General features: G+C 53.2%; 1 protein-coding gene across 19 annotated transcripts in view; it reads right to left on the reverse strand.

Moving 5' to 3' along the window:
• Positions 1–17,594, reverse strand: part of PTPRE (protein tyrosine phosphatase receptor type E) — a 171,706-nt gene that overhangs the window by 10,510 nt on the left and 143,602 nt on the right. For 10 of the 19 annotated variants that reach the window (XM_070565541.1, XM_070565846.1, XM_070565756.1 and 7 more), the window contains 10 exons: positions 15,840–15,916; positions 15,117–15,153; positions 13,071–13,168; positions 9,511–9,630; positions 8,070–8,233; positions 3,773–3,908; positions 3,383–3,532; positions 2,947–3,040; positions 1,761–1,837; positions 783–917 (listed from right to left, as the gene is read on the reverse strand). In XM_070565541.1, coding sequence (XP_070421642.1) covers positions 783–917; positions 1,761–1,837; positions 2,947–3,040; positions 3,383–3,532; positions 3,773–3,908; positions 8,070–8,233; positions 9,511–9,630; positions 13,071–13,168; positions 15,117–15,153; positions 15,840–15,916 — 1,088 coding nt within the window. The remainder of the gene's footprint in view (positions 1–782; positions 918–1,760; positions 1,838–2,946; positions 3,041–3,382; positions 3,533–3,772; positions 3,909–8,069; positions 8,234–9,510; positions 9,631–13,070; positions 13,169–15,116; positions 15,154–15,839; positions 15,917–17,594) is intronic. The other 9 variants (XM_070565995.1, XM_070566044.1, XM_070566024.1 and 6 more) reach the window with 1 other exon arrangement.

Here is a 17,594-nt window from a genome sequence, read left to right on the forward strand (position 1 = left end):
AGGGGCTAGGCGGAGGGAGGAATGGGGAATGATTGCTCGTGGGTGTGGGGTTTCTTTTTGGGGTGATGAAAATGATTTGGAATTAGATAGTGATGATGTTGCACTACTCTGTGAATATACTAAGGACAACTGAATTGTACACTTTAAAAAGATGAATTGTATGGTATGTGAATTATATGTCAATAAAGCTGTTTAAAAAATGCAAAGAAATCAACACACAAATTCAGGGCAGTGCTTACATCTTGGGGAGCACCTAGATCGATGTACAGTATTGGTAAAAGTTTGGTTTTCCAGTTGGATGGTGGGTTCACGAGGACTTATTATGTTATTAAATAAATACAATACCCGAAGGCCATGGATGGATCTCTGGAAAAAGGGAAACATTTAACTCAGTACAACTAGGACAAAATTAATTAGGTACATATATCAATGCCTATGTCTTTATGTCTTGGAAGAAGTGAGTAATGTGTTTTTCTTCAGCAGGTTGTGATCAAATTTGTATCTGTGGCACATAGAAAATGGTGGAATCTCAAGGCAGGTGAAATAAAATGGAGGTTAAGCACAAAAGCCAATGGGTGGTAACGAATGACCAAAAAGGAAAGAATGGGTGAAACGGAATCTTTTTCATTTCTGAGCTCTCTCCCTCCTCATTGGTTATGGTCCGGCCTCACCAAGGACAGCAGGTGAGACGCTCGCAATGAATGGGTGCAGTCACATCAGGTCAGCTGGACCTCAGTGTGCGCGCACTACCCTGGAGGGCCCGAGCTGGGCGTGCCGCTGACCTGCTCTCTCTCCTGGACCTCCGTCAGCATCACGATCGTGTGGCACTTCCACTCCCACACCATCCTCCAGAAGTCCTCCACCGTGTGTGCCAGGGGCCCCTGCGTGGCGATGAAATAGTCCTTCTGCCGGTAGCCCTTCAAAAGGGGAGCAGAGATTAAGGTCTGACTTCCATCCATCCCGGTCCCACTATAGGACACGTGAGTTTAGCACAGCCTGCGGCAGATCAGGGAAAATATTCTCCAGGCTTCCACAGCCTGAGCCAAGCCCCAGCTGGCACATGCACAGGTGCACACACTCAGGGACAGGTAAGGACGCCCACTTTATCTCACCTGCAGCACCTGAGCCATCTCTGAATAGGTATTCCAAGGCCACCTGAGAAAGCACCTGGTGGCTTTGATTCTATGGTGTTCCTATGTGTCTCAGCTAAGTTAGCACCCTTGGGGTGCAAAGAGCCTGGGCGTAGAGTTACAGGAAGTGGGTTCAAAGCCCAGTTCCTCCACTTGGGCCCAAGTGACCTTTGGCCCAGTTTTCTCATCTGCAAACAGAAATTCTAGCACAGACTGGGCTGCACCGTTCTCTCCCACCCACCCTTCAGCTACCTGCACCGCACACGGAGATGGCCTGTGACTGCGCCCTGAGCACAGAATCGCACCGTCCGCGCGATACGTGTTACACAGACCACGTGACAGAAGGCACCAATGTACAACTGGTGCCTCACAGAGACGTAAAAGAAAAATCACTATGTATTAAAAGCAGAATGAAAAAACAGCAAATTAACCTAGCGGTGGGTCCGTATCCTCTATTTCCAAAGTCCATTACTGTTTGTTAAACCAGTAATTCTCCTCATGCATTGGTTTGGATTTCTGGAGGGATGTCAGTCCTTTGTGATTGTGAAAAGGAGTTAATCAAGAGTCTGTGTGGTCACAGATGAAGGACCCATGCATCCTCGCAAGGCACAGCCGGGGCCCCGTACTCACGTCTATGAAGGACGCGTTGATGTAGTCTGTGTATTCTTGACCCCTTTTCATGGAAAGGATCACGCGGTTGAAATCATCTGCAAAGAGCATGTTCCTTTAGTCAGCACAAACACCGTCTCGCCTTGCAAGCTTGAATCTGTCACTGCAAGCTCCCAGAATATAAAACTTATTAATAAAATCACCAAGGAAAGTCAACTCTGGATGGTTTACTTCAAAAGAGAGGTTAATTAAAGTGGCCCAGGGAAGTTGTGTTTTGTTAGGAGGCCTCTGAAAATAATCCAGTTATCATTTTCACTTGTCATGAATTGCAGTAATCCATACCAAAATATAAGCATTAAAAATGCTGCATTTAAGGAGTAAAAGGAGTGTGGCCAGGCAGGCACCCGGAGTAGCCGGCCTGGGACATCACAGCCACAAAACCACCCCGGGTCTGAGGCTGAGGAAGGCTTCGCTCAGCCCCACGCACTGTCTACACACAGTGTGACCACGGAGGCGAGTCTGTATACGATCACGCTCGTGTGGCAAGCTGGGAGTCCTCGGAGAGATGTCTGGAAGGAGGCACTCCCTCTCTCCTGAAGGCGGGGCCCTCCCGCTTCCCTCTGAGGTTCCTCAGATGCCTGCTTTTGCCTCTGCTCCTCCGTGGCCCTGCCAGGCTGGCCAGCTGTCCCTCACCCAAGACCTCGGGGCAGCCCAGTGTCCCAACTCCACCCCGCCCATTTCTTGCCTGCCTTGGAACCTTTTCCTGGAACGCTCAGCTGGGTTCGTTTCAGGCCCTGCTGCATGGCCTGGCCAGGGCCCCCGCTCTGTGTCAAGGGGGTGCCGTGCCTCCACTCAAGCGCAGGGGAGGACTGAATGAGATGCGGATTCAGGAGGCCCTGAGTCATGCCTGACGCCACTCTCTGGTTCCGGGAAGTCCTCCCTCTCCCGCCTCTAAGCCCTTGTCCCACCCTGCCCGCCTGACACACACAGCACCGTCTGGGTCAGTCGTTGCTGCAGGTGGATGTTCTCTTCCCAACACTGGACAGACAGAGCCCCCAGGAGCTGTTAGCCGGGGCCCAGAGGGTGCCCTGCCCTTGACCTCTGGTTTACAGCCATGGGTGGTTAATGAATTCTCAGCCACTGAGCCGAAGGGCACTGCCCTGACCCCACCCTGCCTCGAGGGTTGAATTCCTGTGGTCTGCCTTACACGGGATGATCTGGATGACTCTGGCCTTCTTCATGTTTGCGGGCAAGTTGCCTGTCCTCATGTTCTCCTTCATGATCCGGACGTTCGTCAGCTTCTGCAGCCAAGAAGGACGCAACCACGCAGTTAAAACGCTGCCCCTCCTGAGCAATGGCTCAGCCTTCTAACAGTACTGCTGTCAGGGCACCTGCTACGAGGAAACGTCTGTCTCCATCGCCAGACATTTCCTGAACTGTGGGAAATAGAAATGTATGCACGGCACATTTCCTGCATGGGCTGCTGCAGAGCTTGGAAAGCCACTGATAGCTCTTCCCTGCGCAGCCCCAGGCTGGGACAGCTCCCCTGCTTTCTCTGGGGTCGGTCCCTCAAGAGGGGAGCAACCGAAAGCAGCTTCCTTTCAACGGCCGCCCGTCTCCCGTTAGAGCCAGTGGACGCTTACCCTGAACTCCTCCTCCAGCCCGATCTTGTCAAAGTGGGTGGCGGTGCTGTGCAGCGTCTGCAGGTGCTTTTCCAGAGAGGACACGTCCAGCTCGGTGTCCCCGTAGAGGTAGTACTCCAGTAAGGCTTGGTAAATGAACGTGTACTGCATCTGCAGGGGACCCAGAGGAGGCAAGGAAAGGCGGTTTGGGGACAGAAGTCAGATGAATGGCCATCCAGAATGACCATTTATGGCCCTCAGTAAGCATAACCTTCCAGTTGGCATTACTGAGGATGCTCCCCCCTGCAAGCACCCTCTGGGGGAGAGTCCCGGGGTGGCAGAGGCGTCTGGGTTTGCTTTGCGAAGCTCAGACCAGCGCAAGCGGCTGGGCCAGGGGAAGGCGTTACTCACATCCGTTTGAACCATCTGAGGGCGCTGATTGCGGATTCTTGATACAAACTCGAAGACGTCCACCTTCTGCTCGGTGTGCATCATGTCCATCATGGCATCGATGACTATGAAGGTGCCTGTCCGGCCCACGCCCGCGCTTCGGGGAAAGACAAAGATGCCCTGTCGTGAGTCACATCCCCCACAAAGTAAATGACGGGGCCTGACAACATGCGGACACATCACCTAATGCAAACTTTCCTTGGTTAATAAAGGACAAATCTATAGTGAGGCCACCAGAGGGCACTGCGGTCTTAAAAAAATGATCTCAAGTGGCTCCTCTAATAACCGTAGAAACTCTTAACAGGCACTGCAAAAAGAGCTGTTCTAAGAAGCTTTGAGTGAGACTGTATGGATCGTTTTTCCTCTATTAGCAAATATTGTCTTCTTGTTATCACATAGGTAATGGTTTTTTAAAAAATGTCACACTTACTGTAGCTTTTCCAGATTCTTTCTAAGAAAGGAGGCCCGGCAGCCAGGTGTGCTGGCCCTTGCCCCAAGGTCATGCGGAACTGGAGGCACCAGCTGCTCTCTCTGCAGTCCCAGACCTCACCCCTGAGCTGGCTGAAGCAGCTGGCCCTTAGGTCTCCACTGCGAGGTCTCCTCCCTCGGGAAGCGGCCTCGACGACACTCTGGATTTGGGTTTCCTTCCTCCCAGTGCAGCCCCACGGGGCTTCCAGGACACTGCAGCCCCGCCTGCTGCTCAACTGGGTCTCCACCAGCCAGTGCGGGCCCTTCACATTTGTCTCCCCCACACCAGGACCCAGCGGCACACAGATGGGCTCAGCAAACATTCGCTGAACGTATTAACCCCTCACGGCCCAAACTCATAGGCACAGCATCTAAAAGACACAGTTGGGGAAGCACGGAGGGCAGTCCGGTCCGGTTGGCTGAACTGAGCTTCCTCCTTCCAGCCCCTGAAGCATGAACCTTTAATTTTTTCTTTGAGGAAGATTGGTCCTGAGCTAACATCTCTGCCCATCTTCCTCTACTTTATATGTGGGACACCTGCCACAGCATGGCTTGATGAGCAGTGGGTAGGTCCACGCCTGGGATCCAAACCAGTGAACCCCAGGCCACCGAAGCAGAGTGCACGAACTTAACCACCATGCCACCAGCATGGGCCTCTTTTAAAAAAAGGAAGTGATCTTTTTAACAAAAAGGCTCACAACTTAATGAATGAAGTCCCCCCAGTTTCCCCTTTTGGGGGGGGAGGGTGGTACCGTTCTTCCCAGCGAGGCTCCAAGCGGTGTGAGGACAGACAGTGAAGACCGTTCCCCTGGGGTGGACTCCCCTGTCATCCCTCCCCTGGGGAGAGCTGGTGACACATGGGAGGCCCTTTGAGGAGTCTTGGTTCTTCACGCTATGACTTGGAGAAAATCCTCAGGGCAGAGCCAGGGAGGACGCCCACCCCACAGGCCTGTGAAGGCAGCTAGAACACAACCAGCTGGAAGGCTGTGGGAGCCCAGGAGCTGCTCAGGGACCCCTTTATCCTCCTGGCCCAAGGGCATGTGGGAGAGGGCCTGAGAGGCGGCCCTTGGTGGGGGGTCGGGGGGTGGGGAAGGGAGCCTGTTGGTTCCGCCATGAGAAGTCCAAGGCCAGGTGGCCTTTCCTGCTGGCTGCTGGGTGCTGGTACGGGGGCTCAGAGCTGCAGAGAGAAACCCCACCCTGCTGTTTTTACAGGGACGTCATGGTGTACACTGCAGGCTCTTTTTAAGTGATTGGGAATCAGAAGTGGAGGGCGAGTGTGGCAGCAGGGATGGAAATCACAAAGCCAAGGCTCCTAGGCCGTACTTGTCCTTGAGCTGTGGAGATCCTGTGAGGATGAACGTGGAGGGGTGAGGGGGTCAAGTCAGCCCCACCCCCAGTCTTCAGGGGCTCAGCCCACATGAACCTTCTCCCTAATCCTGGGTGGCTTTGGCTGGCCTGGACTCCTGGTGGGAATTCCTGTCACCACGTGACCCGCCATCAGGCAGTGCCCAGAACCATGCACCTGCCCACAGGGGGCCCGGGCGTCTCAAGGGAGCTCAGCTGGGTGGGGAATGCACACCCAGGAGAGAAGGGCTTTGGGAAGCCTGCGAGGGAGGGTACCACTCCTTCCATTTCCCATACATAAAAACCTGGTGGCAGACAGAAGATAAAAGAAGGAAGGAGAACCCAGGAGCTGCAGGAGCAGCTCTGAAGAAAAACATTACCACCGAGAGGCAGCTTTTGTGTTCAGTGGGAAAGGCTGAGCTTCATGGCCACGGAGGGAGCCAAGGATGAAAAAGGATGAATGGCCAGCGCACCTGCCGCGGGCACCTCTGGTAAGGAGGGGGTAGGCAGGAGGAGAGACAGTGGCCATTCACTAAGATTTCACATGCACCACAGATCTGGAGGGATCAGAACAGAGCTGAACCCGCTCCCTGCAGCCCCCTGACCCACACAGTGGCCGCCCCTTTGTCTCTGCCATCCAGAGCTGAGCCAGCTGCCCATGGCAGGGGCCTGAGGCAGGGACAGGCGGGGCTGTGAGGGACTTGCAAAGCCGACAGGAACTGAACACGCAGCTCCCCTGCCAGTAACTCCTCCCGCTGAGGGCAGTTCCGACTCTGCACCCTGATAACATGCTACCCAGGGACGTCTCCACCATCTCAGCTACCGCAGGACCCGATCTTTGAGGGGTCTGATGGAAATCCCTGTGCATGGACTCAGGCCTGCCAGGCACTTCTGTGCAGGGTTGTGTCCGCCTCCCGCCTCTTGAGGGAGGCCCTGCTCACTGGGGTGGCACTTTGATTAGATACTGAGTTTCCAGCTGTACAGATGGGTTTGTTCTGAGCATCTTGGCACCGCCAGGGACAAAAGACACCTGCGCACAGTGACACAAGTGCTTTGAATCTGCCACACAGGTGTTCAGCAGAAGCAACTCGGACACGCTGGCTTTCATAAAGTCTGAGCAAGAACATGAGCTGCCAGCAAGACCTGTGGGCGGGGTGAAGCCCCAACCCCAGCCGGTTCCAATGCAGCTGCTGGGAGGAGTGTGCAGGCCCCGGAAGAGTCATCTTACAGACCTCACTCACTTCATGCGTAGTTACTCCAGCATCTCCCAGCTCCCAAGGGGCAGATCCAGGATCCCATCCCTGGCCAGGATGCCAGGGGCCTCCCCCACTTTCACCCCCAAACCTCCCTGCCTCTGCAACTAGAGACACAGCAGAAGCCACTGAGGAAAAGGGTCTGGGCTAGGGGTGGAGAAAGGTCCCAGCCAGCGTTTTTGGGTTCTAACCATGCATCTGCAGGAGGACAGGGAGTTCAGCAAGGGGACCCTCCTGGTCTCTGTGTCTTTGTCTTAAAAAACAAAACGTGCACAAGCCAGTCAACCAAGCTGAAGTCCAAGGCCTTTTCAGGTACACGATTTCGCAGAAGCCAAACTGGGCATTTAGACATGAGCCACAGAGGGGGTTAATGTGCCCTGTCTCTACGGCTCAGAGAGCCCGGAGCAAATAATTCTCAACGTGAAAACAACCCTCCGGTTGACACCAGGGCGTGCACAGGTAGGGGGAGATATGTTCTGGTAAAAGTGATCGTTTTCAGAACCTGCTTTTCCACAACCTAAGGAATAATCACAGTGGTGGGGGCTTACGTGGGTGCAGTCCTTTCTATCATGGGAAGGCCCCCTAGATGCGAGCCCCAGGCCCTCCGAGGCTGTCCGTCCCATTACAGACCAGGAAACCGCAGCTGAGAGGTGACACTGCAGTGGCCAGGGGCAGCCTGGGCCGCGGACCCAGGCCTCCAGGGCTCCCTGCCCCGATGGCTCTGTGTGGGGCTGCTATTTGCTGTGCCAGGGGTGCGGCCCCCAGCCCCTCTTGAATAAAGACTTAGGGGCTCCCTGTAGAAGCATGGTGTCCATCTTTTCCCGGAGGTGACTTGGGGGGGTCCCCAGGGGCAGTGGAGGGGAGGACATGTGGACCCGCCTAGAGCCCCACCTCCACCATCTACCCGGTCTTCTCTCTTGTCTGCTTTGGCTATTAGGGTCTCCCTCAGCTGCCACTGAAGAAAGAGCTCTGCTCCCACAGAATGGGCTGGATGTCCCTCCAGCTCTCACCCTGTGGGTTCTCTGAGCTGCCACCTAGTAACTGTGGGCTTGTGTTCACAGTGGGCGGGGTGCCGTCACCTCACCCTGTCTGCCCCTCTGCCAACCCCGACATATTGGTCTACTGGTCATTTTCCCACCAGGGGCCAAGTCCTCCCTGGAGGGCCCTGCCCTGTGGCCCCAGCCCGGACATACCTGCAGTGCACCACCACGGGCCCAGCATGTGCTGGGTTGAGTGTCTTCACCTTTTTCAGGAACTTCAGCATCCCAATGGGGGTGAAAGGCACTCCGAAGTCGGGCCAGCTGGTGAAGTGCAGTTGGGAGACGAGCCTAGGGGCTTTGCAGCCGTCTGGGAGCTGCTGAGGGCATGCGGGGAGACGTGAGTGGGACGGCACGGCCCCACCGCCTCCTCCCCCCAACATCACATTCTGAGGATGCTTGCTTGGGGTCCCCCTCCACCATCTAGGCCATGGGCAGCTGTGAGTACTCTGGCAGGGAGGGGCCTGTGAGGGCAGGATGCCCTGAGCCAGACACAGCACCACAGCTGCCAGGAGGGTCAGCAGAGCAGGGCCCCCGGGCACTCGTCCCAGGATCAGGTGGGGCAGGTTCCGGGCAGCCAGACACATCCTTAAAGCCAGCCCCAGGGCTCATGGACCCCAGTGGTAAGTAGGGTGGCCACATCCCAGTTTGCCTTGATGGTCCCACTTTATGCCTGTGGTCCTACCTAATTACCAACAGCACATGCTTTCACTCCCAAAAGTGTCTTAATTTGGGGGAAAAAGATGATGTGGTTGGCCGACCTGTAAGAGACCCTCCCCTGACCCTCCCTCAAAGCTTCACTCAGCTTTCATCACCGAGAGCCCATGAGTTTGGTCCTCTGCCCCAGACCATGGAAGGTTATACGGTGTATTTGGAAGTGTGTGTGTGTGCACGTGCGTGGGCACGTGTCTGGGAAGGAGGCAAGAGGGGACACTAAGACTGATAACGCTCATCTTCACTTTTTCACTGTGGCTTCTAGGAACCTCAGACTCATATTTTGTGATCTAACCACGCTCATCATTCTACCTTTGATTCCTGATAACATGACTTTCTGTTTTTTCTAGGTTTTTTTTTTTTTTTATCTCTTAAATCTCTATTTCATCTGCCTTGTATACAGGCATCTTTATTGAAGACTGACAAATCCTTTTGGAGGGGGCAACTAGCAGGAAATAAGTGTGAAAAATGAGGAGCTTCCGATATAATTTCGAAACTGTTAAAAAAAACCCCACTTCACTAGTCCAGTGTGTGAAATGATAATGTGCTACTAAGTGGGGACCTCCCCACCCCTTACCCCTCCAACTGACTCGACTTCCTCCCCCAAGAATAGTCCCTGGGAGCCAGGAGCGTCCAGCACTGTCTGAAGACTCATGTGCCCCTGTGTCTGGTCCACCTCTGTAGGCCCACGTCCTCGGCCCACTAATGCCTGCTCCTGTGCCCGTCTGGCACGTCCTCCAGCCTCAGCTCCCACTCAGCGAGAGCCACTGCAATGCTGGAGGGCGAGCCTCTTCACGTTAGAAAATGCAGACGTGCGTTTACTCTCGACACTGCACTCTCGACGAAGTGCCATCCCAGAAAGTCAGGAACTTAAAATGCTTACTGATTGGATGCAGAACTTGCGGATGGTGTAGTCCACCAGAATCACGCAGTCCTCCACACACACCCGGATGTTGCCGTAGGTCCAGCAGCCCTGGTCCGGCCAGTACTGATAGCACTTCTCCTACAGGGAATAATTTAACAGATTCAACAGCTCTGTGGGTGCCTTTCATCGCCTCATCACCCCGTCCCCGCCATTGACAAGGCTTCACACTCACCAGGTTTGAGTTAAACAGTTCTCGGAAGTGGGACAGTATGTTTTCCATCTTACACATGGGGAAACTGAGGCCACACGGCTGGTTAAGGGCAGCCCTGAGACTGTAACCAGAACCCTCTCTGATTTCAACAGCAGTGATGGCTCATTTATTCATCCATTTACGAACCCCACGTATTTATTGAACCATCTTGCTGAGCCCGTTCCTTCCAGAGCCGGGAACCTGACTACAGCGGCCCTCGGGCTGGGGCAGGGCTCACACCAAGGCCCTGAGGACTGTGTGTTCCCCAAACACTTCCCATTGGATTCAGCTGCCTGGGTTTTTCTGCCCAGCTCACTAAGGACAAACTTATTTTGTATCACTCTAGTCCACTGATGAAGAGTAATGAACTTGGGTCAACTTAATGCTCTTCCTTTTCTCCAACAAGAATGAAGCTGATGCAGAGGATGGGCGCAGTGTTACCAAGAGGCTGATTTCTTTCCCTTCCCTCCCTTCAAACTACAAATGGCCCCTACACAAGCTCCCTGAGGGTGAGGACGGGGGCACCACTGCGCCTAACCCATAGTAGGTCCTCCCTGAGCACGGAGTACGTGAATGCACGAGGACCATTGACCAGGGAGGAGGCCTGCTCAACGTGCCTCAGAAGAGGCCCTGCGAGCCCACAGCCTTCCAGACATCCCACAGTTCATCCTGGAAGCTGCCACGAGTGGCAGAGCCACGGGGTTAGTCACAGGATCAACAACCTCATAAAACAAAAGGCAGCTGGGTGTTTATCAGAGCCCAGCACTCGTGTTATGACACCCACAGGACAACTTTCACAGGACAACTTCCCCTCCTACATCCTGGCTCTGGGTGTCTCTGAAGCACCCAGAGGAGAAGCAAACTCCTAAAGATCCTGGTTTGGGCCAGTCTTGGCCTCCTGGGGACCTTCAAGACCCTCCCAAGATTCCTGCCTTAAAAGACTCTCACTTGGGACCCGAGAGCTGTTTCTGAGGCCCCACAGGGCTTGGTGTTGTTGGCTGTGTTCACAGCCCTGGGCTTCTCGTCTGCACAGCAGACACCGTCCCCTCCCTCCATGTCAGATCATGAGATGCCGGAGCAGCTGCCTTTCACAACCTTGGGCAGGATGTTGAAGCCAAGGAGACCACAACAGAAGTAGAAGCAATCAAGAAAAAGGGAACTCTATTGAGAAATGATTTCATCTGAAATGGTGAAAATCCAGATACAGAAGCAGGCCAGCTCTGAGTCACAGAAATGGAAAAATCCAGTAGGAGGCTTCAGAGACTGATCAGAGAGAAAATGTCACGTAACGTGGCAACAGACTAACTGAAGAGGAAGATGGGGGCGTTCTGGGCCCGAGGCTGTGGCTTCTGCTCTGGTCTCATGTTTGTAAACAAGACCCCTGAGAGGCCAGTCCCAGTGGGCTGTCGGTGCCAGGGGACCCTCGGCCACTGGCGAGGCATCTGCCTCCCCTTTGGGGGCTAGGTCCTGCCACAGCCCCTCCTCCACGGCCCCTCCAGCAAAGGAAGGGTTAAGTGTTCCTGCTGGGAATCCCCTGCCCCCTCCTGTCACTCTTTCCAGTGAGAGAGGACAGCCAGGGCAGGATCACGCAGAGAAGCGAGGCCCTCCCCAGCCCTGTCCCAACTGCCTGGAAAACAAAACAAAAACCTCCCTCCCATCCCTCACCGGAAATGGTGGTTGGAGGTTTTTTCCTGTGCTTTTCAGCGTGGAACAAATTAGTGAAGGTGGCACCACTGGGGGACGAGGGCCCTTCATGACCTGCCCCGCCTGCGGTCCCGGCCTCCCACCTCGCACCCCAGCTGAGCTCCCCACAGCCTGTTACTTCCCCTGCCCTCAAAGGGCGGGGTGGGCCCTCCCCCAAGTTCTAGGCACGCGGCCTGGGCTTCCCCGGGGCAGGCCAGTATCCCACACCAGCGAGTGGCAGCGGGGTGCAGAGGCAGAGAGCAGCACCTCTGTTACCTAGCCTGGTGCCAGCACCGGCAGGCCCCAGGCAGGGACCAACAGGACAGACATCTCCTACCAGGCCCAGCCTTCTTCTTGGCCTGCTGGCCACCACTTTTGTTCTGGCCCTCACGCTAGAACACGAGAGAAGAGTCTCCCCACCTCTGGCGAGTCTACCTCCAGCTCCCAATTCTTCTTCCTTCTGGAGAGTGAGCTCACTTCCTAGGACACAGGGCCCTGCTTACTGCTGGAAAACCCTTCAAGGGTCCCCCACTTCCCAGCCCCCACAGCCCCCATGGGAGCCAGGTCCCCTCTCCACAAAGCACTTCTGGTCATTCTGCCCCCATGTTCTTTCTGGCTGCGTTTAGTAACATTCCTTCTGGTCTTTAAGAGGCAGCACCACCATCACCCTCTAAACAAGCACTCCCACCCCTGTCCTCTCCCAGGGGGCTGCCCTCCCCCACACCTCCAGAACTGCAGTCACACCGTGTCCCAGTTTATTCCATAGGCTCTGTGTCCCTTCAGCTAAAACGTGGATGACTGGAAGGCATGGAAATACCTCTGCATCTCCGCATGCCGAGCTGAGCCCCGTGCCAGGCACACACCAGGCCTTAGCCCGCTGGGCCCTCTGGCATGCCCCTCCTGGACCACCGCTGTCTCTGTTCCTCTCCGTTACTTTCTATGTTACCTCCTGATACAGTCTACATTTCTCTGCTTTGGGTTTGGCGCCTGCCCCTCACTGTGCACTAGAAACGGCAGGAGGTGGGGCTGGCCCGCTGGCTCACTGCGTGCACCCCCACCTGGGGCAGTGCCTGTCCGGGAGAGCAGATGCTCCTGAGTACTGGTCACAGTTAGAAAATGAAGCCGCTTAACTTTCTTCTTTATAGAGGTTTCAAGTTCTTATAATGTACAAGTATTGCTTTCTGAATTAGAAACAGCTAATTAACTGAATTGGGATGACCGTGCAACGGTCTTTCAAGACACCTTGTTTTTCAAATGCGTTTCTCTAGTCTGGACAACAAGCAGGAAATCATTTTTACTTACAGTCTGAGGCCCACCATGTTATAGGCCCAACATATACTAAATACAAAACCTAAATTCTGAAGTCCATGGTTCCCACCACAAAGGGGGCTGATGGGCTGGCCAGAGATGACCCTTGGCTGAAAAGAGGAAGCACTTGCATCACTTTTGTGTCACAGCCTGGAAGAGCGAGACATGCGCAACACAGGGAATTTATCTCACAATAAAAATGCTGTGAGCTACCGAGGGTTAGTTTCTCCTTCTGCAGTGACAAGAGGGAGAGAAACAGGAAAAGGAAGTGGTGAGCACGCCCCCAGCGAGCCGTGGCAGCTAGAGGCAAGGCCTCAGTGAGTCAGGCTGGGCTCACCTCTTTCCTTTCTTTCAGGTTTGTCAACATGACGATGGTCGCAGACTTCTGCTCCCAGATCATTCTCCAGAAGTCATTAACCGTTTCCTGTTTAGGGCCTGTAAGCAGAGGATGTTCCCAAAGTTAGACACAGGGAGTCACTGCGGGTCCCAGCCCCTGTCACCCCGGACTTCGGGCTGTGGGACGGCTGCTCCCCAACTTCTTGGAGGCATGAAAGGGCTGGTTGGCCTATTTCATGCCCCATAGAATTCCAGAATTGAGAGGGCTGGGGGGGACCAGCAGGTCGCCAGCCTCCTCATCCCATCCTGCCACAGTCCCGCTCCCCTGCTGCAGCTGGGAAATCCTCTGGAGATAAAGAACTGGACCCAGTCGGGCGATTATATTCACAGGCAATAAAGGGGTGTTTGGATGGGAGCCGGGTCTAAAGCTGTGTGTCAGAGTGGTCTCTGGTCACTCAGGGGCTTGGGAAAGCCTCAGAATATGACCCCGCTCCAGAACTGCTGAATCAGAATGGACATGTGTGTCTGTGCCTGTGTGTGTGACAGACAGGCACCGAGTGCAGGCTGACCGCCTCCCCCTCCACATCTAACCCCCTTCCCTCTGTAACGGTCTGTCTCTCAGCTGCCCTTGCAGATAGATAGTGATAGTTCCTTGCTGTCCAGTGAGATGTGGGCTAAGGTCCCTGGGGAGGGGATCTGAACAAAAGATAAAGTGTCCCTGGAAGAAATTCCTCTGCCCTTTGCTCTCCTTGCTGCCTGAATACAGACACAGTGCCTGGAGGTGCAGCAGCCATTTTGTGGCCCTGAGGATGACAGCAACATGCTAAGGAGGGTGGAACAGAAAGATAAAGAGGTCCCTCTCCCTTGAGCTGCTGCCCGAGCCCTGGGGTGCTTTCCTCTGGATGTCTGCTTACAAGAGAGAAAAAGATGCTTCTATTTGTGTCAGCTAATGTTTGTCAGGTTTTCTGACATTTACAGTTCATTCCTGATGTACTGGGTGCACGTGTATGTGCATCTCCCTATCACTCAGGGAATCTGCATTTTTAACAAGCTCCCAGGTGATTTTGATGTACACTGAATTTTAGGACTCATTGCTCTGGAGACTCTTGCCTAAGAGTGAGGAAGTCTGGGAAACCTAGTTTTAGGGCCACTGATGCCTGAGTGCCCCAGCACCAAGTCCTGGGGATGACAGCCTCTGGGTGATGGATGATACGCTGGATTGAAGGTACTCAAAAACACGAGGTGATTATATGCAAGGTTAAGGGCATGCTTTCATGTCTAGAGCATCCTCATGGTTATGGCCGCATCTGAAAAGCTACTCACTTCCCCTCCCCCCAAAATACCAACAACTTGGGAAGCACGTGGAGCTCAGTAGCTGGGAGAAATTCGGGGTTATCTAATGCAAGTGGCAACCCTCTGGAATGGCCAACTGTTGGACTACGGGTGCCTTGAGTTTGAATCATGCCGGTGTGGAAATGATTATGCGTCTGTTTCTCTGTCTACACGTACACAAGCTGTGCATGCAAATCCAACATGTCTCTTACACCTACGCTTGTATACGACAGACGCCCCACACGCTACTGTCTGTCTGCCACGACCACAGGAGGGGAAAGATACTCTCAGGGGTTCCAACTCTTCTGCTCTTTTGAAGCCGTGTTCGTAGGATGAGGTTCACCATCTCACACTACGCTGCTTCCCAAAGCTCTAATGTGCAAAATGACCCGGGAATGCTCGCTAAACTGCTAATTCTGATACGGCACATCTGGGGTGGGGCCGGAGATTTGCTTTCCTCCCCAGCTCTAGGAGAGGTGCTGCCCCTGGTCAATGAGACAACCTCTCCCAAGGCTCTGTGAGATTCAGGACATGTTTGCATCCCATGGGCTGTGGGGAAGGCTGGATATACTGTGATGAGGCTAAGTGAATGTAGCAGGACACACACACAGAAAGCTGAAAGAAATCCGCTGCATCGCTGCTATCAGACAAGGAAACAGCCATCGCGTCATTCTACCAAAACTATGTTCTGAAAGTAACTTAATAAAAACCTTACCCTGAGCCGCTATGAATTTATTCTTCTCTTTGTAACCCTGGAAAAATAAAATCAGATTTATAATTTTTCAGAATTATCGTGGCAGAAAGGATTTTTTTTTTTTGGTGTTTTTAGGAAAGTAATACCTCTTCATCATGGAGAACTTGGAAAACACAGAAAAAAGTCATACGAAAACTCATCAGTAATTTCAGAAATAACAAATGCTATTTTTGTATACTCCTCTCCAGTCTTTCTTCTGTGAATACCTTCTCAGACACACACACAAGCAGACACACGGACATTTATCTATTTTTAATTGGTAAATATGTACAAATTCTGTTATATCATATTTTTATGAGAATTTTGTAATTTATATTAAATGATCTTTTAAGGTTCAATTTAAAATGGATTCTTAACAATCCCTCGCATATGGTTTTACTACAACTTATTTAACTACTCCCTCCTGTTCTGTTCAGTCAGTAGTATAAATAATGCTGCAATGAACAACCTTGGTGCCTATCCCTGCTTTTTGAAAATGAGTGTCTGGAGACAGCTGCTAATTCAAAAGGCCTGGACGCGTTCATGCTCTCTCTGTTTGTAGTCAAACTGCCCAGGGAGGTTGTGACAATTTACATCCTGGTCCCAGAGAAGAAAGCGCCCACCAGTTATGTTTCACACTCAACCCCACAGTGGTCCAGGCACACGCTCCACGTTGGGCAGCGGCCAGGCAGAGGGCAGACTTACATCTATGTATGAAGCATTAATGTAGTCTGAACAGGGGGTCCCATCCAGCTGGCTCAAAGTCACCCTGGAATGATCATCTGCAAAAACCAAACAAACCCATAACATTAGAGGAGGGAATCCCATCTTCTGGAGATTTCTCTCATCTACATACAGTACTAAATGCTACAAAGGTCACACCAGGTCTTCCCCGGCCACCATGCAGGCAGAGACACGCTCCTTTAAACATTCCCATGAGACCCCTGGCATCGGAGGGTGGGAATGTATCTGTTTTATCCCACCCGGTATCTTGGCATCGAGCAGGGTGCCAGGCCCCAAACAAGAGCTCAGTAAAACCGGTGGGACGACAGCAGAGGTGAGAATTTCAGTGTCCAGGAGTGGGGTCTGCTGAATCATCACTAGAAAGAGGACAGCAGGATGTGCTGGGACCCTACGCTGTGAGGACCATGTTCTCTGGACCCCCAGTTGGGCCCCAATGTTGAAAAGTGAAGGTGCACTTAGGGGAACCTCAGAACAGATGAACTGGAGTCCACTCTCCCGGGCTGTCCAGACTTGGGGACAGGTGCACATTAGGGTCCTGGGTCTCCGACCCCGTCCTCATCTTTAGGACTGCCCCATAGCTGGATGGTAGGCAGGACTCACACAAGCCTGGACTGGGCATAATGGGCCATTTGCTCCGAAGATTTTGGCTTGTGGTACAAGCAGTTTTCCAGAGTGGGAGGACTGACCAGCAGTTGCTCAGTGTGTGTGTGTGTGTGTGTGTGTGGTTGTGTGAGTGTGTGAATATGGTGTGTGTGTGTGCAGTGTGTTATGTGTGTGCGTGTATGGTGTCTATGGGTGTTTGTGGGATATGTGAGTGTGGTGTGTGTGTACTCTGCGTGCGAGTGTATGGCGTCTGTGTGTGTTTGTGGGGTGTGTGAATGTGGTGTGTGTGTACTGTGTGTGTGAGTGTGTGGTGTCTGTGTGTGTTTGTGGGGTGTGCATATGTATGCATACTTTGGGGAGGTTTCAACCAGGGTCTCATTATGACATTTTTGGGCCCTTGTCACTTCTGCCCTCATGGACCCCTTCTTCTATAAAAATATTAAGAATTTTATTTTATAACTATGTTAGTACAAAGATGAACGTAATCCAGGAAGGATTAGGTATATATTTTTTTCTGCTTTTAAAAGAAAGTAGATGGCTTCACAGGCCCCTAAAGGTGTGGTGGCCAGCCCTGGTCTCCGTGCTGGTGCTCAGGCGCTGGCCCACATCAGGAGTAGACACCCGAGGGCTGTCCAGACTCAGCCCAGGACCCAGGGCAGAGCTGCTTCCGGGGGGCACTTACGCTGCTGGGCACAGAGGCTGGGGCATGGTGGGGACTTCACATGTATTTATTGCATTAACTTTTGAATAATTCTGTGTCCTTGTCCCTGTCTTGTCCCCTCCAAGTCCCCACAAGACTGAAACTAACTGAGGAGGGTGTGTTTGTGGTGTGGGCCTGGGACAAAGACTCCAGATCACGGCTGTCTCCCATCTAGCCGGAAGGCAGCTGGTGACCTCAGACACCCATTGTCTGGGCATCATATCACTGGGCCGGATCTGTCCTGCTGCTGGCTCTCAGGGACAGTCACGGCCCACACAGGGCAGTCAGTGTGAAACCCCACACGTACAGTCCTCGTGGACTTGGCCGGCAGACCCTCCTGCCCAGGGCTGACAACCCTGAGGCAGAAATAGCTCTGGCTGAGCATGCATCAAGCTAGTTGAAAATGATTTGGA

Source organism: Equus przewalskii, chromosome 1, assembly GCF_037783145.1.
Source record: "Equus przewalskii isolate Varuska chromosome 1, EquPr2, whole genome shotgun sequence".
NCBI classification, from domain to species: domain Eukaryota; kingdom Metazoa; phylum Chordata; class Mammalia; order Perissodactyla; family Equidae; genus Equus; species Equus przewalskii.